This window comes from Ceratotherium simum, chromosome 14 (assembly GCF_057802395.1).
Source record: "Ceratotherium simum simum isolate JZ-2026a chromosome 14, ASM5780239v1, whole genome shotgun sequence".
Classification (NCBI taxonomy): Eukaryota; Metazoa; Chordata; class Mammalia; order Perissodactyla; family Rhinocerotidae; genus Ceratotherium; species Ceratotherium simum.
In genome coordinates this window covers 63,848,428-63,872,590 of record NC_141913.1, presented here as the reverse complement: position 1 = coordinate 63,872,590, position 24,163 = coordinate 63,848,428, and the positions used below count along the sequence as shown (strand labels likewise).

The 24,163-nt window shown below is 41.3% G+C and overlaps 1 protein-coding gene across 11 annotated transcripts in view; it reads right to left on the bottom strand.

Moving 5' to 3' along the window:
* Nucleotides 1-24,163, bottom strand: part of ATP9B (ATPase phospholipid transporting 9B) — a 280,439-nt gene that overhangs the window by 117,264 nt on the left and 139,012 nt on the right. For all 11 annotated transcript variants that reach the window (XR_015554337.1, XR_015554338.1, XM_087439362.1 and 8 more), the window contains one exon: nt 22,794-22,870. Coding sequence is in view for 9 of the 11 variants with exons in the window: in XM_087439362.1 (XP_087295488.1) it covers nt 22,794-22,870 (77 nt within the window). In the remaining 2 variants the exon portion in view is untranslated. The remainder of the gene's footprint in view (nt 1-22,793; nt 22,871-24,163) is intronic.

The following is a 24,163-nucleotide window of genomic DNA, read 5'->3' as shown; positions in this document are numbered from 1 at the left end:
ATTAAAACAAATCATAAAATAGACAAAACACTTGGAGTTAGTGAATTAATAACCTTCACAAAACGGTCACCAAGATATCTTTCATGCCTTGCGTTTTAGGACACAAATGAACTTAAAAATGCTTCTCCAGAGCAACCCCACCATCTACCATGCGTTTCTGTTCAGGGAACATGTGCACACGCTTGGAGGACCCCACTCCAGAAGGCAGTGCGTCTTGTTCACAGACTCTCAGTTAGGAGGGACCAAACGTGCAGGTGACAGCAATTAGGAGCAGATGACAGAAGCACTTGGAATTTGTACCAGATGGCAGCAAAGGGTCATTTGAAGCTAGCAAACCTCCATGAGAAAACCTTGTGTTAGGCAACTCTCAGACTCAAAAGTTCTTACAGACAAATTAATTATTCAGCCACCAGAAGACAACTGCAAGGTCACAGCAGTAATATCAAAATGCTGTTAGAGCACTTGCAGCACTTATTTAAATGTAATTACACAAATTAGCTGTTAAAAGCAAGCATGCCACATAATGACGAGAAGGTTGCCCTAAAATAAAAGAGCTAAAATTCTCGTAACTAGTGAATTGTCTTATGGCAAAATATACTCAACAGGTTCTCACTTTGGATGAACGTTGCTTATGGCTAAAGCTAGAAACAGCCACCTTCTAGGTGAGACTGCACCGAACACTCGCCCGTCAGCATCCTGGCTGATGACTGATGGCGAGAAGAGTACACAGCACACGGCACCTTCAAGGTAAAAGGGCAGGGAAGGCATAGCTCTTCAAACTGTAGGACATCTAAGAAAAGCCTCAGAATCTTGGAGGTGGTGTGCCCAGCCTCAAAAATAAAGTATTAGGATACTGCAGCTAGGTCGGAAGCGAGGAGACAGAAGGCATTAAGATTACAGAGAGATGTGGCATCTCAACAGGGGGACGCACCCACCGTGGGCTAGTTCAACAGTGGAGCTCACCTGCCTAAAAGTGCTTCAGCGAAACAAAAAATAAAGGCATAATCAACTAGTTTACTTTGACAAGATTAATTCCACACTAATAACTGACATAAAATGGCTTCATTTTTGGTGTAAATTGTTTACAACTGATTAATTTCTGACCCCTATGACCGTAGCAATTTCCAACCCAAGAGCCTTTACAATTTACAAAGTGCTTTGCATGATTTCTGTTACTCAGTCTTCCTAACTCCATCGTAGGTTACTTCCTATTGCTATTTTACTTCCAAGGAGGTGGGGTGTTTTGGTCAAGCTCACGCAGCTTCCATCTCCCACTCCAGTCGGCCGCCTTGGCCCAACATGGCACTGCAGAGGCTCACTGGCCTGCTGAGATGTACTACAAGTGCTATTTCCATTGTCATAATTAGATCTTTGGTGGTGCTTTCCATCAACTTTACAAACTCCCATTAGGTTCACGAAATAAAGACTTATCTTTATTTAAAGATAAGTCTTAAAGGTCAAATCTTGCTTAGAAAAATATTTTCTTTTACTATTTTTACTTAAATGTGGTAAAACTTGAAAAAGAACAAACTAAATAAAATAATTAAATGTTGTAACCAAAACAACGACCAAGGAAGTAATGGGGGGAGCCTTTTGTCTGGCCAAGTAATTAAAGGAGAAATAATGGCACCTTACCCTACCTATTCTATTTTAAGCTTTCCTACTGGCGGGTTGTTCCTGAGCTGGAAGTAGTCTCTACTGTGAATGCCCTCTCCTTGGACCAGCTGCGTGGGGTCCTGAGCCCTGAGCAGAGACGGTGCGTGTGGAACCCTGAGGCTTTGGGATGGCTAGGAAGGTATGGTCTCCTGGTCTCAAGAGCCGGGGGTCGTGGGGACTCGGGCCAGCAGGTGTCCTCTCATCTGTGTAGCAATGCTGGGCCCTAAGGGACTCTCCTGGATCCCAGATTTGCAGAGAGGCAATCTACGCACCTCTATGCCTTTCTGCATCTCTCAGAGCGATGGTATTTACTGGATGATTAGCTGCCCTTACAAAACAATGCTCTCAAGGAAACAACAAGGAGAGAGACACTCCTCCTAAAGGGGAATCATATAATTTACATGAAAAGTTTTAAATGATAAAAGAAACTGAAGTGAAATGCTCTGAGTCAGCTTTGGACATCAGATTTCTCCTAAAGAATGATACACTGCAGGTAAGCTAATTTTTCTTCAATTTCCTTTCAAAATGAATATGACATAATGGTAGGAAACAGCACCATAATGACTAGAATTTAAGCGAATTAATTCTTACAAGACTACTTTAAGTCCCGTAAGACACCAAAGCACACAGCACCTCCCCTCTTCCTGTCGCTGCCACAGCAGACGTCGAGCAGGCCGAGCCCGCGTGCTCTTCCCAGAGCTGCGTCCAGGCCTGGTTCCACTTAAGGTCTGTGTGCACACATGGGTGATACACAGTGTCTGCAGGAAGCACAATCGTTTATTCTGGTTTGTTTTTAAATTCGCCATCTTTGTTTCAGTTTCAAGATGCAGAAGCAGTCATTAATTATGGGACAGTGGAAATACGAGAACTGCAGGGCGGGCATGTGCAATGGTCTGGAGCCAGCCTCAGCTTCCGTCCTTCCAGGATGTTCTATCAGTACCACTCAGTCCACTCTGCGCAACCGGGTAGCTCGCCCCACGCACCTTCCAGCTTGGCTTTCTGAAGCTCTTAAAAGACGAAACAGACCTGGGAACATCTGGGTCTCTGCTTGGAACGTCCCCTCCCTTTCCCATCTCATCCCTTTGTACTGACGACTCAGGATGGGCTCCACAGGCCGCCTGCCTGTGATGCTCTCCTTGAACCTTCCTATCCTAGCACTCACTTGACACACAGTAGTTGCTCATTTAAATGCCAGTGGCATTCTTGCTCTTACCGACGTGATAAAAATACAACTCTTTCTCTTTCAACCTGATTTTTACCTTTATTTTTATTTCTTCCACTTACTTTCAAATCAAAGCAAAAATGCTGCTAACAGCTGACTTGGACACTGCCGATCTCTCCCCTTTTGAAATCGATCCAATTATAGAGACAGCTTTCTCCAGTCGGAAGTCACTTCAGCTCTGACTCCTAAGCCATTCGTCTCACGTCACCAACCCAACACAGGAGGAAGAGGAAGGAAGCCAAATTTCAAATAAATCATCCTTCATGCCTGTCCACAGGTTGAGTTGGGGTAGGCAGAGGAAGGGTACAATCCAGGGCCTGGATGGCCAGGGGCGTCCGTAGGCTGTGTCCCCCCACCACTAGGCAGCCAGTAAATTTCATGGGAAAGCAGAAAGGGGCTGGGGCAATATAGGGACTTGGTGGAGCATCTTAAAAGCAACCATTCTGTCACCCCCATGATGGAGGAGAATACAGAGTAAGAATAAAAATGGCAGGACAGACCTGATATTCAGATTTTCAGAGTCACACTGCATTCTGGTTTGGCACAGCAGGAGCCCAAACTGCTACCAAACCAGAGTTGCTGCGCTTTCTTCTGCAAGGGTCTCCACACGCCTCCCCACCGATGCTCTAGGACCCACAATCTGCCAACTGCACATAAAGAGGGGAACTGACCACCCAGTGGCCTTGAGAGGACAGCAGCATCTGACTAACAGCAGTAATGAGATTACTGTGGAAAGAGTCACCAACTTTCTCATTAAGAAAAATTATCAATTAGCCAGACAGGGTAAACTCTTGAGATGACAGTGTTCAACATCTGATTGGGATCTGTAATTAAAATGCAAAGTATATATTTAATCTTCTTAGTGGGAAACCAATTTGAAAATAAAAAGCTTTACTGTAATTGTATTTTTATATAGCCACAAACAAAAAATAAAAATTTTAAAAAGATAATTGAAACAGCATCAAAAAATCTAAATATCTAGAAATAAATCAAACAAAAGGTATATAAAACCTCTACAGAGAAAATCATAAAACATTGAAAAAAATTAAAGAATATCTGAATAAACAAAGGGATACACAATATTCATTGACTAAAAGATTCAGTGTTTGTTTTTTTTGGGGGGGGAGGAAGATTCACCCTAAGCTAATATCTACTGCCAATCTTCCTCCTTTTTTCTTCCTTTTTCCCCCCTCAAAGCCCCAGTACATAGTTTTGTATAGTTCTAAGTTCTGGTTCCTCTATGTGAGCCACCACCACAGCATGGCTACTGACAGACAAGAGGTGTGGTTCTGTGCCCGGGAACCAAACCCAGGCCGCTGAGGTGGAGTGCACAGAATTTTATCTGCTTAAGCCATCAGGGCTGGCTCTAAAAGATCCAATATTTTAAAAATTAATTCTCCTCAAAGATCTATAGAGATTAAATGCAATCCCAATCAAACTCCCTATAGTAATTAAAGATTATTAGCCCAGAAAGGGATTAACAGAACAATCAAAGGAGAGGGTCCAGCTGCATAGCCATTGTTCGTGGATCTATGATTCATGAATGACCTTGCACTTTGGTGGGGAAAGGACGGACTTGCAACAACTGGCTATGGGTTCACTGGATATTTATGTGGGTAAAAAAATGGAAACTGTCCCATCTTCACATCAAACACAAAACCCAATTCCAGATGTCTGGAGATCTGAGAACAGTAAATAATGTAACGTTTGCTTAAAGCTGGACACGATGCATCAGGCAACAGGACCTGAAGTAAACAAGCCCTCGTCAAGTGTGAGGTTTTACATTAATCCGGGACTGAAGCTGTGTGTGACGTCTGCTGTAGCTGCAGGTGCCACAGGCTGCCACCTCCTCTGGTGTCCTTGTCTCCGGCCCCCCGCTGACTGTGGGCTTCTTACACTCCGCCCTCAGGGAGTCTGCGTTGCAGCAACTAAACTGTGGGAAGGAGGAGCGTTCTCGAATCTCAGGATTACATCTCAGTTTTAACAGATCTGCGACCTTCACAAGTGTTTCTCAGCTCCCCCACCCCACCCTGCACCATGAGTTGAGACGGGAAGAGGGGCCTGAGCAGGAGACATGCCCTCTCCAGGTGGAACAAGGTGGGGATGGGCTTCTCATCTGTCTACAAATAAGCCTTTGTCATGGAGGACGGGCTCCTTGCTCTTCCTCCCTCTTCCAGAGCCAGGAGGGGATCTTTGTTGGTGCTTCACCTTGACACCGTGATGGGGTTCTCACAGGTAAGCCTACGAAAGTGTGCCCCCAAGAACGCAGCCCCAGTCGTTTCTCACCCTCCAGCACTTTGTCAAAACGACCATTTAACTTCTCCTACCAGTTTATGGCTCCAGCAGCTTCTGCTCCAGGTCAGATCTTGGCTGCTGTGAACTGGATGTACCTGCCTCTCCAGATTTCAGGCACCAGTTGTTGATTTTCTGTTTGCTAAGCTCCTTTCTGCTGGAGGGCCGGGAGTGACAACTTCCAAGGCTGAAGCTGGACGTGGCTGATGCTTTTCAAGCGTGGGGGCTCCTGCTGTTCCCCTCCTCCTTCTAGCTACATGCAGATGGCAATGACGAGACCCCAGGGATGTTGGAACCACAAGATAAGGGAAACTCAAGTCCTGAATCATCCCAAGAAGAGCACTCCCACAGCAGAAATGAGTAAGTGCTGTTTCTGAGCCACTGTACGTGTCGGGGACTATTTGTTACTGCATGTTAGCTTCCTCTGATTCACCCCCCATAAAACCCTGACAGAAAAATCCAAAATCTGGATCGTTGCTTCTTCATCTGAGTAGCAGATTACTGCTGGAGAAAGTCCCACGGCAATTTAAGATAATCTTTCTAGAAACTTCTAGAGTCTCCAACCTCTGCTAGGGCCTCAGCACCACGGGTCAGTCTTTTTAACTGTCTTCTCCCAGCTTGCTCTCCTAGCCTTGTCTACTCCAAATCTCCAAGATTTTTCTCAAGGCCAAAGGAGGTCTTCCCTGACTTTACTCTGGCAGACAAACACGTTTCCTACTGCATCCTGAACATGGAGCCTAGTGAAATTTCAGGATCACCTATCTCTGAACTAATCAGTACCCACCCACAGTTTCCCACATTTTCTTTTTCTCTTGTCTCACAAAATGTGATTTCCCTCACCTAGTTCAAGGCCACCCCTCCTCTTGGCTGAAGATGCCTCCTGCTTCCCTTGGGATTTCATCATCAACTTTATCTCTCTGGAACCTTCTGCCTCTTCTTTGCTACTGCCATGGCCTAGAAACATGACATTTTTTCTGTCCTATAAACAAACCCCAGCCTCAGAACATTCATTCACCTTGTTCACCTCTCACTCCCTCCTTGTTTGCCTGCATCCAACTTCTACCTGTAGTAGAAAGTTCTGTGTTTATCTAAGGTCACCAAAGTCCTCCAAAAAGTCTGATCCATATTTGTGTTCCCGTCCAAATCTTATCAGTCTGGTGCATTTGACATTTGTAATCATTCCCTCCATCTCGAAACTCTTCTCTATCTCAGGTCCAATTTGTACCTCTGCCTTTTTTTGTGGATCCTAGTCTTCTAACCACATCCTAGTTCTTGGAGGTGCACAGAACTCATCCTTGGCTCAAGCTCACACAGTTTCCATGGGTACAGCATCTACCCTGACTATTCCAACTAACACTCAAATCTCTACCTTGACCAGGAGATACAGAATCATATCTAACTGTGCCTAGAATCCTCTACCTGCAAGTATCAAAAGTACCTCAAAATGTCAACATTTGGAAAGTTTTAGGATAGTGGATATCATTTTTATAGAACATAGGCTTAGATGTGCAAAGTATAACTTTATTTTCCTTAAATAAATTTCTAAATATTCAGTCTAATGGAATATGGTCTGGTCACATCCTAGTTAACTCATTAAAATTTGTAATTAGTATTTCAGATTTAAATTAAATTGCATTCATTCCTTTGCCACTGTTTCCTCACCCCTACATCTAAGTTCCAGGATGAGGTGAGGGGTACTTAGAGGCATCTGAGGGTAAGGAGGCCACCTCTTAACCTCCCCTGCCCCTATCTACATGACACCAACTCTCAGTGTTGAAGTCCTATGATCTGTGGTTGGCACCCCCACAGGTCAATTTCATGGTCACTACTGAATGCTTCACAGCCCACTGGCCTTCTTCTCTCCAGGCTGGCACTGTTCTGCACGACTCTGGAGACTGTGGGATACTTGGAGGGCAGCCTCAGCCCTCTCACGCCCACAGTACTGTGGGCTAGGGCTCACCTGTGAAGCTGCCCATCTCCAGAGTTACAGGCAGGAACCGCAGCACTAGTCTCCTCTGCTTCGCTCCTGGGAGTACCAATGAGGAGGCAGGCACCCCACACCCACATCCGTCTTTCCTGCTTCCTGATTAATCTCCTTCCTTTTCCAGAGCAGGCTAAGATGGGAAGTCTACACCGGGATAGTTGGACCTCGTCATCTCTTTCTTTACTGTTCATACTTTAAACTCCTCCTTGATTCCTTTAAGACTTGGCCTCTTGAATCTCAACAACACCCAGTTCTTTTCAAATCAGAAGTCTTGGTTTTCAAGACTCGCAAATTTTTTTTTTTTTAATCTATTGAGAAAGTCAAAAGCTGAGCACCAGACTACATATTTTTTTCTTTACTTTAATATTTTAAAATTCCTAGTTCTCATGTGCCTCTAATGACATCTTTGAGCATTTATGATGTGTCAGGCAATGTGTTACATGTAAAATACATAGTACTACTATCTCCATCACATGCTGTAGAGAGTACAACAGTAAACTGTCTGGAATAGGTCTCACCAGGCCTGGCTGGCTTTCTGTCTTATCTTGAACTTCATCTTTAACCCCACAGGGCTGTGAGAACAACCTAAAGCACACGTCTTCCCACCCCTTACTTCCTCCTTCCTTGGCTCAGGATTCGGTTCAAGCACTCTAGTGTGGGAGGAGACCATCTGGGGTCAAGCTGCTGACTATTTCTTCAAGCACAGCTCTGGCCACCCCCCTCCTTAATCGTGCACACCAACCAGGCTGAATTGCTTCAGGTCCAGGCACGTACACAGGCTCTCTTCTCACCCTTGACCCTCCTCCTCAAGTTTGACCCCTCAGGCCACACCTCCCCAACCCTGTGTCCAAGTTTGTTAGGGTCAATTTTCAGTGCTCCCCAAACACCCTACAAATACTAAGGCTATAAAGGGCAAGTCTGTTTTAAAATGATCTGTAAAGGTGTCTCCACATCAGCGGATGATGAGCTCCTTGAGGGAAAGACGTTTATATATGAATCTATGTATTTACTGTGCCTACCAAAGCACCCATAGAAGTGAGTGCTCATTGAATGGATGAAGAAGCACTTATGAGCATTCCAGGTGATTCTCAGGAGAGAAGTGAAGCACTAAATAGACCACTGAGAATTTATACTCAATTTATTAGTATGAAACATCCCTTACATGATAAATTACGATCAAAAGATTATGAACAGAAAGAAACAACTTTACATTAATTAGTCACAGCAGCAAATAGCTTGACCTACATACAACAAGCAGAACTAACCAAGAAATTCAGATCAAACAATAAATAGAAGCAGGCTGGACCAGCAAGTAAAGGTTCCACCTTCCTAGGGTGACAAAAGGATGGCCAAAGAAAACTCCCATTTTATCTTGAAAAACTAATATTGTAGCATTAACAAAATAACAAACTGAGCATTTTTATACTTCTTGAACTACTTATATTCATATTAAGGGGGAAAATAATTAAACTACTCTTCATTCACTCTTAACACTTATACACTGAATGTCTTTCCTGAGCAGTATGAATCTTACTTTATGAAACAGAATCAGATCTTTAGTGTCCTTCTTTTGTTCTGTAATGTACTAACTCACCATTAAAACAAAAACAGGACATGTATTTACAATCTAGCACGTTATACATCCTTAAAATGATTTAAAATGTGTATTAAATAAAATTGTGCAAATAACATGGATAATTTAAAATATCCAAGAACCCATTTATTTTTTTGGTTTGAGTTAATTAGCAACCATAAATTATCTTTAAAACTGTTATGTTTCTTTATCCAGAAAGCCAAGGTTTAAGAGTATATCTTGAATAAGTATTGATGACTAATTACAGAATGTGAGGGAACTTTTCAATCTGATTTTCTTCTCAAATCTAGAATATAAGCCATAGTAACTGGGGTTGACTGCTGATGAGGCAAAGTGCATACACTCACCCTCCTGAAACAAAGCTGCTGCCACATTGTCTGCAGTCATCAGAAGTACGGGCAAATTGATCACGTCAGATCGAAATTAAATCTTGGAAGTAGTCATTTTTCTTTATATTGTTTGGAATTAAAAACATTAAATTGATCAATTATGAAAATTCTGTTCTCTACATTGTGTGTTTCAGACTATGTCTGTATCTTAAGGCTATGAAACAATTTTTGTAATTGTAATAAAAAAACAAATTATTGACTTTAATTTAAGAAAATTGTTGCCTGAATGACTAAATATTCAACCAAAACAAAATAAATCCTTCTCTAAATTGTATCGTACACAAGTTGCTCATTTCCACAGGTTAATGAACTTTATGCAGTAATGTTGCATTTGTCTTTTTTTCTATTTCTCATTTTTATGTCTTTATTTGTGACAGTGGGAGAGCATCTGTCACGCAGTTTAGCAGTTACATGGTTCTATGTAACACAGTCAGTGTCAGCTGCCAACCAGTGCAATGAGGAAAAGTACTTCATATTGCACATCAGAACCAACAGGAAAGCTAAAAGAAATCTAGCTATGTGGCTTAGAAGACACAAATTTGAATTCTAGGCCTAACTTCCTAAATCTGTTAACTTTGAAGTCACTTAACTTGGAACATTAAAAAAAACCTATTCTTAACGTCAGCACAGCAAGTCACACCTAAAATAAATTATTATTTATTAAGGGTTTACTGTGTGCAAAATGAAGGGAAACAGACAGAAGACAAATGTATCTGTGATGAATCCCCTCTTTGATTACAATCTCTTTAAAGACATTTGTGAACATTTATGTTCTAATCTCCAAGCAACAACAGACACAACAGGCATCTCACAGCAAGTCAGGGTTACTTTATTTCCTGAGCAGCTGACATAGTAAGGGAAGGGACACAGTCTCAGCTGTTTCTTCGCTCAGGGTCACGGGGACAGTTGTTGGCAGTAGTGGAGGATGGGGAGACCAAGTCCACAGGTAGAATCAGGCCTCGGCACCTGCATCTGACCAGGGCTTTCTATGGAAAGATGGAGGGTCCCTCAGCAGCACAACTGTTACACTGGCATGGTAGTCTGTGACCACAGATGTGCAAAACAAACAAACACTGCTCACCAGGTTCACACTCAAAGAGACTCTGAGCTCTTTTGATCACACATCCTCTTGAGTCAGTTAAAGACACATACTATCCTATACTCACTGAGAGGCTCCTTCAGGGTGATGATTTAAGTGGTTAATATGTCTGTCATTAGTTTTCTCAACGACTGACTCATCTGTTCATTCAATCAGCATTTACTGAACACCTAATGTATTTGCCTTAACACACTTATAAGCTTTGGCTGAAGTCTACAAAATGAACCAACACAAGGTTTTAGCCATCAAGAAATGAAACAAAAATAAAACTGGAGAATAATTACTTGAATGTGTCCATGTCTTCCTTTCTAAATACAGTGCACATGTATGTGCCTGAGCAGAGAGGTCCAGGTACCTGAGAGGGCCCAGCCCCAGGTGGAGGGTTGGAGCCAAGCCCAGTGAGAAAGGAGATAGGCAATGGTGGTTTGGCCCAGATGCTGGAGCTCAGCAGGAAGAAAGAAGTGCAGTCTGGTTGATCAGATAAGTAAATATATAAAGAATGACAGTAACCAGGTTTTACACTGTCAGGGAAGGGAGTTACAATATGAAAAGAGAAAACTAGAAGAAATCCTATGGACTTGAATTGGAACTAGAAGTGTGTTTGAACTCATAATGTTCAATAATACACAAATATAAAAATAAATATAGACTTAAACATGTCCATTCGTCCACCCATTCATCCATCCATCCATCCATCCACCCACCCATCCATCCACATACTCATCCATCTGCCAACTGACCTATACACCCACCATCTATCCATCCACCCACCCATCCACCCACCCACTCATCCACCCATCCTATTCACTTACCCATGCATCCATTCCATTCATCCACCAGTCCGTCCACCCATCCATCCACTGGTCCATCTGTTCATCCATCCCTCCCCCGCTCACTCTGTCCACTGTTTGGGCTTGGGAACAACACATCTCGACAGCAATGAGCACACTCAGCTCCCAGATCCTGACTTCTAAATACCATCCTCTGCTGAAAGGAACCCAGAGCTGATCCCAGGGCTGGGGCAAAGAAAGTACAAGATGAATCTGGAACATCTCTTTGTGGCAAAAAGAACAAAAAATATTTTTAAATGATGGGTTTGTGATAATGGGACGCAGAGACTGGGTTGAAGGGGCTCCCACAGGCCAAAGAAGGGACAATCTGAGCATCAATCAAGGATAGTAACAGATAATAAGTCTGTAAACAAACAGAAAAGCACAAGTCACAGTGCAGGAAGTGCCTGGTACAGCATCTGGAGCACAGCACGTGGTAAGTAAAGGTGCACTCCGTTTGATACTCCCACTCTCTACACTGCCGGAGCACTTAGATCATCCAGGACAGCACTGCTCATTTTCCATTTTTATTACAGGTATGTCCACCTCCCCGACAAAGACTATACATAACTTGCAGGTGAATCATCATGATATCCTCTTTTAGATCCTAATTTAAAGTGCCCAACATCTACTATGTCTGAGGAGCTTGGGACACAGGAATGAAAAAGGCACAGCTCCTGCCTCCAGGGAGTTTAAAACCTCGTGGAAGAGGCAGACAAGTAAATGAAGTTACCCTGGGTTTACTCATTTGTTCAACCAGTTTGTTGAGCAGATACCCTGTGCAGGGCACCAGAAACACAGAGATGAACAGTCTTTGTGGTCAAGAAGCCCACATTTTACAGGAAGAGACAGACAACTAGGTGCACAGTGATCAAGTTACACCTCTCCTCCGCGCTTAGGAGAAACGCAGGGTGCTCTGCAGCTGCCACAAGAAGGCTGACCAAGCTAGGTCACTGAAGCACAGTGTGCTCAGACGCAGAGTCAGCCTTTGGGGCTAAGCATGGACTGAGAGGCGCACCGCTCACGATGAACACCTGGAGGAGGATGGCCCTGGGGCTACAGGGCGGGTCTAGGGTTTGCCATGAGAGCAACAGGATTCCCTGCAACAGCTTTAGGCAGGGGACTAACCTTATCAAATCTGCATTTTATCAACATGGTGCGAGGTCTGATGCAGAGAACAACTGCAGGGAGGACAGAGGGAGACGGGAGGAAAGCAGCTGTTTCAGTTGTCTGGGGGAGAGGTGACGGTAGACTGCATTAGGTACCATGCACTCAGACCAAGGCTTCGGAGAAGGAGAGCAGCAGATGGACTCAAGAGACACAGGGATCAGTGCTGTGACAGGGAGAAGCACTGATCATGACGGTGAAACTAGGAACAAGAACACCATCCATTCCACGGCCATGGGAAACCAAAGAAGCAGTCACAGAAAGGGTCCCAATGGAGGTGACATCCAAGATGAGGCCTCGGAAGGCCAGGGGCATGCATGGATGCTGATAATCGTATTTTGTTGAATCCTATGGAGAGAAGGAAGCAGGTCACCAGCGAGGGTACATGTGAGCAGTCAGTGCAGAGGACAAGAAGGAAGAAGAGCAACTGGCACCTGCTCCATGGTGGATGTGGCCACAGCGAAGCCCACAAGAGGCAGGCGCTCCAAAACAGTGCTCAGGTGTGCTGGCCACTCATGTAGCAAATATTTATTCAAGGGGACACTTAAAATTTTTTTTATAATTTTATTTATTTATTTGTCCCCCAAAGCCCCAGTAGATAGTTGTACGTCATAGCTGCACATCCTTCTAGTTGCTGTGTGTGGGACGTGGCCTCAGCGTGGCCGGACAAGCGGTGCATCGGTGCGCGCCTGGGATCCGAACCTGGGCCGCCAGCAGCGGAGCACACGCACTTAACCACTAAGCCACGGGGCCCGGCCCCAAGCGGACATTTTAAATTTACTTTTTTTTTTTCTCCCCAAAGTCCCAGTACATAATTGCATACGCTAGTTGTAGTTCCTTCTAGTTCTTCTATGTGAGCCACTGCCACAGCATGGCTACTGACAGACAAGTAGTGTGGTTCTGCGCCCAGGAACCGAACCCAGGCTGCCGAAGTGGAGTGCGCTGAACTTTAACCACTAGGCCATCAGGGCTGGCTCAAAATTTACCTAATTTTTTAAGATCCTATCTCCTGCCAAAGAAACTACTACAAAAAAGTGACTGGCAACTTAGGCAGTAATTGCATTTTCAAAGTTAGATGAACAAACATTTTTGTGTGTCTGTATAAAACAGATCATTTTAAATTCTTAAAGTGTTAGGGCGAAACCCTTCTTTTTTTTTTTTTTTTTTGTGAGGAGATCAGCCCTGTGCTAACATCTGCCAATCCCCCTCTTTTTTTGCTGAGGAAGACTGGCCCTGGGCTAACATCCGTGCCCATCTTCTTCCACTTTGTATGGGACGTCGCCACAGCATGGCTTTACAAGTGGTGCGTCGTTGCACACCCGGGATCCAAACTGGCAAACTCCGGGCCGCCGCAGCGGAGCACCTGCACTTAACTACTTGCGCCACCAGGCCGGCCCCTGAAACGCTTCTTTTAATATAAACAATTCTTCTTTGCTTGTTTTCAAAGTATAAATTTTTTTGAACTAGATTTGCTTCAAAAAAATAAGAATAATAATCAAAAAGGGCTGTTACAGTCCTGTCTGTAACAGTACCTTGTTTGTTTAGAAATTCAGAAGTTTCAAGGGAGTAAAAGAGCCAATTAACACAAAGGTCTCAGGTGACAGTCCCCATTCCATCATCAGTGTCTCATTGTAATTCTCTATCTAGTCTTTCTTTGTCAAAACAAAATACTACCAGTACTTTCCTTACCCAGGAATGAAAAATAACTCAACAAATCTTTATTAAGAGCCTTCAGTAGGACAGATACTGGTCTTCTGAAGGGTCCTCTGAAGCCTGGCCTCATTTTAGCATAAATTCTTCTAATCAACCAAACAAAACAGCTCACTCAATCTAGTCTATTGAACTAACTAACCCACCCTCAGTAAGTAACCTGCATTGAGACTAAGCTCACACACTAACACTGTGAAATAACAGAATGGAGTTAAGAAGGAGTGAGATATCGTCCTGAGCTCCCATCCTACCGAATCCCTCATGTGCATCCCCTCGTTCTAGTGCCCAACACTGCCCCTCGAAAGGAAATCCCAAGCAGTTAACACTCAGTAGAGCAGGAAAACGCAAACTCACATGACAGATTTTAAAGTTTTGCAAAAGATAACTATTAGCTGACAATGCTGATTCCATGGGAAGAAAGCTATTTAATTTCATGTTAAATGTATCACATGCATGTTTTAGTTTAAAAAGGAAGTTTGGTAAAATTGATGTTCTAATGTCAACAAATCAAATTAAAAGAAAACATTTGCATCCAGAATACATATTCAAATAGATGAAAAGTCAAGTTGAAACCAGATGTGTTAAGATTTGTTTCTAAGGAATATTTTTAAAAAAATTATCGCTTAGAAAGAAGTAACTATGCAGGGGAAAAAAACACAAACTACTCCTCAAGAAAGATAATTTAATCATTCAACAAACATGGCTGGCGCTGTGCTAGAGGCCTGAGGTGGCCAGGACGAAGTGGCCCCAGAGTCGTCGATTCTGCTGTCTGAGAGGGCGCCACTGAACCAGTGTGTTACCGTGGCCGAGGTCCTCGAACAAGGAGCCAGCAGGCACAGGGCCCAGCTGCCCCTTCCCCAGCAGGCCTCCCATTCCACCAGCGGTGCCCTCGCCCAGGGTGGGGCCTGAAGGACAAGCACCCCACACTGCCCGCCAGGTGCTGGGCAGCTGATGTTCCCCCAGCTGGCTTCTCCCACTAAGAAGGAGGAACCACAGTGGGGGCGGCAGACTCTGCTCCCGTAGGCCTTCCCAGGGCACAGAAAAAAAACAAGCAAACTGCCCTTCTAGCTGACCTGTGGCTTGGAATTTTCCCCAATAAAGTCTGTTTCTGAACCCACACCGTGCACACAGCCTGATTCTGACACGTGGTGACCATGAAGGGACCCAATTTGCATAATAACATGACGCATCTGTACCACACAGACTTACCGGCCCAAGTCGGGAGACTCACAGAAGCCCTCCCCTTGGAAAGACAATATTTACTCTGAGAATTTCAAAATAACAGGAAAATCTCATTATCTTCCTTTTCTGTCTTCATTCACAACATAATCATCCATCATGTGTCCGTCTTCACTCTAGTTCCATACAGAAGTATTGAAACTGGTCTTTCCCATTCTCTATCTTACTAGATACTTCAGATCATGCTTCTTACCCATCCAAAAAAGCTTTCATCAGAAATGCTTCCAAATAATCTGGTAGTAATAAATACTAGCTCTGTGAGCTTATATAAATTAAGATGGAAATGTCAGGATAAATAAATCATCACAAATTCCACAAATCTCTAACAGTTTTTATGGCCTCAGGGTAAGGAACCAAGGATTTCAAAAAACAAAGACAATTATGAAAATACTTACTTGCTTCTTGAATAAATTATACTTCTCTGTTAAGAACTGTGATTATAGAGAATTTACCTGTACTCCTCAGAAATGATGAAATACTATCAAATAGTTATTTAATACACAACAAATGACTAGTAAACCCTTTTCATTCAGAACTTTATGTAAAACTAAGTCTTTTTAGCGATACAAAGTATTTACTTTAAATAACAAATGTGCTTGTGTTTCCAATTTAGGACACTTGCTTTATAATCAAATTCATATTTAAAAGGAATTTAGGGACAAATCCAAGTTTTCTAGTTTAGATATTCGCTATATACTCTAATAGAGCATTACGTCCCAGATGTTATCATTGGGATTGCTTTTTCACCATTTAGCATTTTGCCTCCTTATGCTTTCCTGAAATTGTAAGTTTATTTATACTCACACTGCTGATAAAGAAACACAACTTCTAATTGTGGGCAGCAACGTCAAGTGCGTGGTTGCACATGTGCAGTGAAGGCGCTGTGTGTGCTGTCACAACCTTGAGAGCCACACTGGGTCTCGCTACCGAATTACTTTATAGTGGGTTTGTTTCTCTAGTTAATCTTTTCCCAATGAGGCTTTGAAACACTATGATTTGTTAGTATTAATAACAGTTATCCAAAAAAAGTATTCCCAAAGTCTTTTTACCTATATAGATCGACTATAATACTATACTCTACAACATGCAGCTCTTTTGTGAAGCACATGATCACATTTTTAAACAAGCATTTAAATCCAAAAATATTTTATTACTCAAGAAGGCAACTATTAAAAAAATTAAGGGGTGCTATGATTATATGAAACCATATGAAAAGAGAAAAATAAGTTATTCTATTGTAATATTCTAATATAAATCAACACAACTTTTAAAATAATAATAAACTATTCTTTTTAAAATAAGAAAGCTATTCGCCAAAACAGCCTTGATATTTCAACTTGCAAAGAACACTGGGGCTGATTCTGTTGTGTTCTATTATCTGAAAACGCCTTTACAACAATTCAGATAACAAGCAGCAGCCCTAACTCACACAATGGCACCTACCACCTGTCTATCTGCCAGCGAGACATCTGAAAGCATCTTTGTACTAGAAACACAAATCCATATGCCAAGGGATTACAATACCTGCTGGAAGCAATTGGTATTATCACTTCATCCTTGATGTTCTTGCTCTGAGCAACTTATTATTATGAATGGTGTGAAAATGGCAACCTGTCACAATTGATTTTTCTTAACCTCCTTTAAGAATTTTTCCCCTCTTAAATGTAATCAAGTATAATCTTATTAAGTATATCTCAAGCTAGGTTTTATAAAGCAATCCATTACTCAAGTTGCACTCCTTACAATTTAAACTTTCACCAAATATTATTGTAAAAGTAACTGCTTAGTAATAAAAACTTTTGATTTGTTCAAAGTTCTAAAATAAAATGTTCAAATTTGAGTAGACTCCACCTCCCTGCTCTACATCTGTCCTTAATGGGTACAATAAGGAAAACATTCTGATATTAATCCTGAAAATGGGCTTCAAGAATTTCTTTTTACCTTAGAATCTTCCTCCATCTAACAATATAGTAGAATGTACTCTTAATCCGCATGTCTGGATAAAACATGTACATTTTAAAAAGTATTCTAATAAACTCCTGTAATAATTTGTTCTGATTATATAAAATTATCAAGTTAGATGTCAAGAACCAATTTCAAGGACCAATTTAAATTAATGAATTCCAGTGAGACATTTGTCAGAGTCACTGAATTTAGTTACAGCTTCATTAATTTACGCAGGAATTCTTTTTATATCTTAGATTGTAGTGACCACTAAGGAACAGTGGCTCTCAATCTTCAGTGGGTGTCAGAAGCCCTCTAGTTTCTGATTCGGGAAGTCTGGGGTGCTTCCAGGGGTGGAAGTGGTGCAGACAGATGTGAAGCTGATGTCACCAACCCATGGCCACTCCACTGGGGCATGAGATGCGGCTGTGCAGGCAGGTGTCACAGACTAAGACCAGTGGTGAGGCAGCAGCGAGAGGAAGGGCCTGGAAGTCTGTGTTAAGAACAGAGCACTGGGGATAACGGGCACGCTGTCTGTGACATGGGAAAGAGGAAACAAGGAGGGAACATCTGTTAAACCCAGGTTTGGGTGTAAGAGTGATCATACTTTTCTCCTTACTTTTCGTTTGAAGTTTTCTTTTAAAAAGCAGCTAGAAAAGAACAAAATGGACAAAATGAAGACAAAAAGGAGAACTGGCCAAAATAAGGCTTGGACATTAGCTGAGAAGAATGACAAGTTTAAAAACATATTTTATGAAACAATAAAACTGGTTAAGTACCTAACATCCACCTGCTCGACCCTGGGAGAATATTTTAGAAAGTACCAATGCTGGTCCCAAGAACCTCCAGCCCAAATGGGAGTCAAACTCACATCACCTGAGCCATGGAGAACGGCTGGTGGTTTCCCAGAAGAGGAGGGACTCCTTGGAACAGCCTTCACCAACCCGCAGAACTGTGGCGGGCACAGGACCACTGGGCTGGCAGGTCCTGTGAGTGGGATGACTACAAAGCTCCTTCTGATGTCTAACATCATAGTCTGTAGGACCCCTCTGCTGTCGCTGAGCTCACTGCCTGTCTGGATGTGTAGGCAGTGACTGTCACCATGTGAGAAGCTCCTGTCTGCCCTCTATTCCTCGGACACACCCACTCCAACAACCTGCACCTAGAGACCAGCCATTTCTGTGTCCATTTCTTTGTTTCTGCTTTTGCTCTTGAACATCAGCCTGAGAAAACAACAGATGTGTTACTGGTTCCATTATAAACTTAAGATTCCCAGCACCAGTTAGGTCCTTAACACTGCTCAATAATTTATGAGCCTAAATTGTTAGGCTATAATCCTTCTCAATGCTTTTAGGAACTCAAACTCTTACCATGTTCTGCATCAACCTTACCACCTCAGTTGTTATCATTAACTTTCTTTCCTTAAATCAGCCCTGATTTTACTGTAGTGTTTTACATCCTAGGAACTTACAGCAATTTTACAAATTTGCATGTTTCTCTTATATACACTATAATGAATGTAGGAAATACATAACTTATGGAGCAAGGGGGGTGGAAGAGAGGGAGATATTGACTGATTGACGATTGTAAGTATTCTGTACAAATCAAGAAGCCACGCCATATTTTATATGGTAGCTATTCTCCATATAACACCACATAATTTTCTTTTACACAATCTTACATTTATATATTTCAGTTACTACCGAATGCCCATGAAACTTATTCTTCCATAGAATATTTTTTCTTCTTTATAAAATAAAACTCTCTTTCATTTTATTGAAAGCATTAAGAGTTTTGTGATACCGATTTTCTCACCAGAAACAAACAAAATCAATAAAATCCTTTCCCTCCAGTCCAGTTGGCCAGTTTTTGATCGCCAATGCTTCTCTGCTGCTTCGGCCTCCTGCCTAAAAACATGTTCTATCTTCCCTCCCTAACCCTGGGTCCTGCCCAGGACACATGACCCTTCCCTTCACCACTGAACTTGAAAGACTCCACCTATCTGCCCTTGCATTTGAATTCCACCCAAATAAATCCATGGTAATGATTTTCATTTCACCAATATTTACCTAATGGCTACATCCACTGGCCTCTTTTCATTTTTCATCCCCAATGCCCTCTACAGACCATCATGCTGTTGCCTACCAACCACCTCCAAAATGTTTCCCTTTCAACATTCTTTCCTGGCTGCTCTTCCTCTGCTTAACTCCTTAACTACTGGCTTTTTTTTTTTTTTAATGTACATAAAAGGCCTGTAAAATCTCATCCATAACCACACTGTGGGTAGTCAGTAGTGCTGTTCATTAAATATTCCCAATTCTCCCTTCTTCTGCACTTGGGGTAGGACTGCACTTCCCTGACTCGTTCAACTTAGGTGAGGCCACTAAATTGCTCTGGCCAAGGAAAGGTGACCTACATCATCACTGGCAGCAGCTGTAGAGTCAGTATGTAATCTGCCACGTCAGTTTCTTCTTATCCCAGTGATGGTGGAAGCATGTTTCCAGAAGGGGTCCCTGAGGGACCATGATGAGCAAAGCTCCTGCCAACAAGTTAGACTTGTTCCATCAGGAGAAACGAAATCTTTGTTGTTGTAAGCTGTGGTTTTAGGGCAGTTTGTATCACAAGATGACTTAGAGACATGACTCATCCATAAATACGTATTTCCAGCCCAAATTACTCTGCTGTCAATGAACTCCACAACGAAATTTCACCTGAGCACTACATCAATTGATGTCCTCATATATGTTCTATGCATGGGACAGCTCTCAGAATTGAGCCTCAGGAACAGTTTTACTTCCCTGAAAAAATCCAATGAAACTCAGGTAAATGATTTAATTTCCCTTTTAAATGTTTACTTGTTATTTCCACTAGCCTTCTTTGAAGTCCAAAAGTTTGTTGATTTACTAAGCTATGGAAGAACAATGAGATGCAGTCTTTAGATAACAGTGTCTTACAGTGAATAATAATTTCTGTCTTCCTTTCTCTATTTAGGAATTCAAACATCACATAATCTTTTCATTCAACATACATCAATACCTCCCCCAGATAAATTACATCTGCTACCTTTTGCCCATTGTAGCATGCTTGTAACCTTTTCCTGAATTTTATTCTTAGAATCTAGTATTTAACACTCAAAGATTTAGCGGCATATGCAAATTTAGAGGTTTTATTTCTCTCCTAAGATTATTCCTTTACTTACAAAAAACTGTTTCCATATCAAGTTGGAGCTCTATCTACAGGGCCTTCAAGGAGAAGCAAGCACCATGCCGACAAGTCACAGCTTCCCTGCACTGCAACCGTCCCTGCTCTAACACCAGATTCACAACATAACGTACACCAAGTGCTTCAGAACAGCGCCTGCCACGTGCTAACAGCTATCACTGCTACCACGATATCCGACTGGAAGGGGAACATCCAATGCTGATTAAGCACCAGGAAGATGCCAGCGACTGAATGAGCAGTTAGCTCCACGTTTAAGGCTGAGAAGTGGCAGAGTGAGTATTTAAATCCAATTCTGCAAAACTCCAAAGATGCCCTTCCTATTATAAGATACGTTCTGTTAACAACAAGGAAATTTAGAAGGCTATTTTAAAAAAAAAAAAGAGGGTGAGAGGAGGAAGAGAAAGAAGAGGAGGAGGTGGTGGAGGAGAAAAAGGAGAGGAGGAGGGCGGCAGAGCAGGGGCCGCTGCAAGGCTTCCCGGGGTACGTGGCGGACAGCACAGAGCACAGCACCCTCCACAACCAGCACTCAAGGAGCACTTCCTGACTGACAGTGAGGGCTGGACTGAAAAGCTATGGCATTCATGCACATTTCACGATTCATTTTAGAAAGGCAGTAATGACGGGTAACATAGACAGCACTCGCCCAGGGTCAAAGAGCTGGGCAGTGGCAAAGCCAACTCTAACCCAGGCAGTCAGGCTTCAGGGCCAGAGTTCTTAACTGCGGTCACAAACCAACAAAAGGTCACCTCAGGAGCCCTGGACCAACACCCTGGGAAACAGCACACTGACACAAAACTAAAGGTGAACAGAGACAAGAAGTGACAACACGCAGACAGACAATGAGAAAGTGACAGGAAATAAGCTACCCTGAAGAATAAGGTGGACTGAAAAAAAGAGTTGTATTAAGAGGCAGGATAGCTTTTAAGATGTTTAAACTTACTATTTAAAATTAAATTTACCTTCTAATATCATCATAATTGTAAAAGTAAAATGATTAAGGAAAAAAACCCTAGAACTCATATATGCGTTATTGGAACATCCTAGTTTTACTTACTAAAGAAAAAAAAAACCACCCTACTTCCTGTAAAACATACATAAATATGTACGTGATTCTAACTCTGTCAATAACTAGCTTAATAATTTATTTTTAAATAATTTTAACTGTATTGTAGAATTACTGACGGGTATATTTCATTAAAGCATACTGAGTATCTTTGATTTCCTCGAATGAGAGCAAAGATGTAATATAAATCTACAGAGACAATCTTCCCCATTATCACAATCAGAATTGATACAAAACTAACAGTAGACCTTAGTAAATACATCATACACAGACACCTGGAGTCCTACCAAACACAGAGATATAAACTTTCATCCAGGATATGGATGCATCAGGATATGCACGTGTCCAGAGAGGGTGGGTGAAGACACTCTCTGGACAGGAACCACAATCAGTGCTGGTCTGCTGTACTGTAAACATGCCCTGGCATCACAGGGCCAGTGGTGTTTTCCTAATTTTTGAAGGGTTAACTATTTTTTAAAATAGTATTTAGCTGAAAAATTGGAAGACATCTTGTCTTAAAAAATATCTTTTCAAAGAAATATTTCATTTTTATTGGCTTGTAATAAAATATCCTGCAAAAGACAACCTTTGCTATTAATTACTTACAAAGTAAGGCATTAACCCATGACAGGATCTTTTGTTCTACTTAGATACACAGAGATTATACTCCAAATAAAAATGAGTACATGCACAGTTAGAAAGAGCTTCTCATTCAGTGGACATTGGCACCTATTGTGACTAGATCATACAAAACGTGTCATCCAAATAACAACTACTGAGGATTCAAACTAACTTTTGTTACGACTTAACTTACACACATATGTTGACTGCATAAATAACAATTTTAGGAATCTAACAGGAATATAATCAGTTTAGGCATATAATCAAGCAGTCTTTAAAACTAAAATCTGGTTTTCAATATGCTTCTTCTGAAATGGAAATAAGTTAAATAAAATTAGTTTAACAATATAACACTATCAAATTAAATACCATAAAAACATTAATATAGATTTCTTTATTTTAAAAATGAACCATCAACATAAAAATAAAGAGTGCAAATTGTAAAATAAATAGATTGAAGAGAAACTAAGAGACTCACAATTAACTGTCAAATTATGGGCAAATTATATATCTAACAATGAAAATTTAAGAGACATATAAAACTCTGATTAACCAAGAAAGGATACTTTTGGAAATTCTTCAGTATGAGCATGTTACATAAATACAGAGAATTCATATCCTAAATTACCAGCATTTTTGAAAGTCTGCTTCTATGCTATACATTAAGCTAAAATGAACGAGCTATTCAGAACTACATATACTTTTTTAACTGAAAGGAGAAAGCAAGTTCATTAAAGCGGCCGTTCCTTCATCTAGCCTACCTTATTTTTTGGATTGGATGTGTTCATTACACTTCGAGTCTCTTTTCCAGTATAAATGACAACACCTATTACCGTACCTGCAAAAACATGAAAGTGGTCCTTACAGAGATATTTTAAAGGATAAGCACAGAGATAACACGTAGTTAATTGTTTTGGTGGAAAATATTACTACACTATTTAATTTTATATAAATTTATCAGACAGCATATTTAATTTGGCTAGTTCAAGAAAATCTAATCTCCACTTTTAACATAAAATTTGAATACCTCAAATTATTTCTTAAGCAATACAAATTTACCTACATATAACACTAACAAATGTGCTAACATTCTTCTCACTGACAACAGAAAGAGTGACATTGTTCATTAATGTGTACTAAAATGGTAACTCTACACTGCAGTTAAATAAACAGAGGCGACACTCTTAACTGATCAAACTCATCCGGTGACTTCAAACCAAGACGGCACCAGTTGAACCAGTTCCTCTGAACAAGAGTCTACAAGTATGCTTCCACTGCAAAGATTACAGTACTACCGGGTGTAAGAGCCTTTGCTGGTATTTTGGCACATATACAATTAAAACAATAAGAGAAATGTTATAAAAACAATATTTGATTTTGAATTTAGATGTTATTAGTCTCTTTTATTCCTATCTCCTGAAAGTCTGGTTTTCTAATTATACATGTCAAGAAGAAATGACAATTTTGTGGTCTATCAAACCTAAGATAAAAGAATAATAAAATACCCCTAGAAGAACCCAGAGATTACAAAGGCTCAAAGGCACTCGTCTCTGGAATGTCAAATTAAAAACCAAGGAAGTTGTTTCTAGAATGGCAGCAACACATAATTTATATTCCTAATTTTCACAAATTTTGAAGGTGAGAAATATGAGTAAGATGAGAAAGACAATACATCCATATTATTCACTAAAATCAACAACTGAAGAATTCACTATAGTAATTATACAGAAACTCTTTGATATCACATTAATTTAAAGTGTGAAATTTAGTGAGTCATAAGTCAGGATCCATGGAGTAAATATGATCTCAGTAATCTCCTGGATTTCTATGAACAGTGGTAGCTGCATATTACGTGTATCACAATACAGACAGCTTCCTCCATACAACGTTCAGGAAGACGAAAGATGCTGGAGTACTGCTCAGTAGTGATAGCTGGAGAGGTTACACAGTTTTTCTTTTTTGGAATAAGCATTTCCCTTTTTTCCCTTGCTAAATTGTGTGCCATTGGGAAAGCCGTGAGGTTTGTATTTATTGTGTTCTTGAAACCAGAGTAAGCCTGCACTTGGCATATAAGCTAACCCAAGCCGCACAAATGCTATCTTTATATATTATTATCCAAATGAACTTCCTA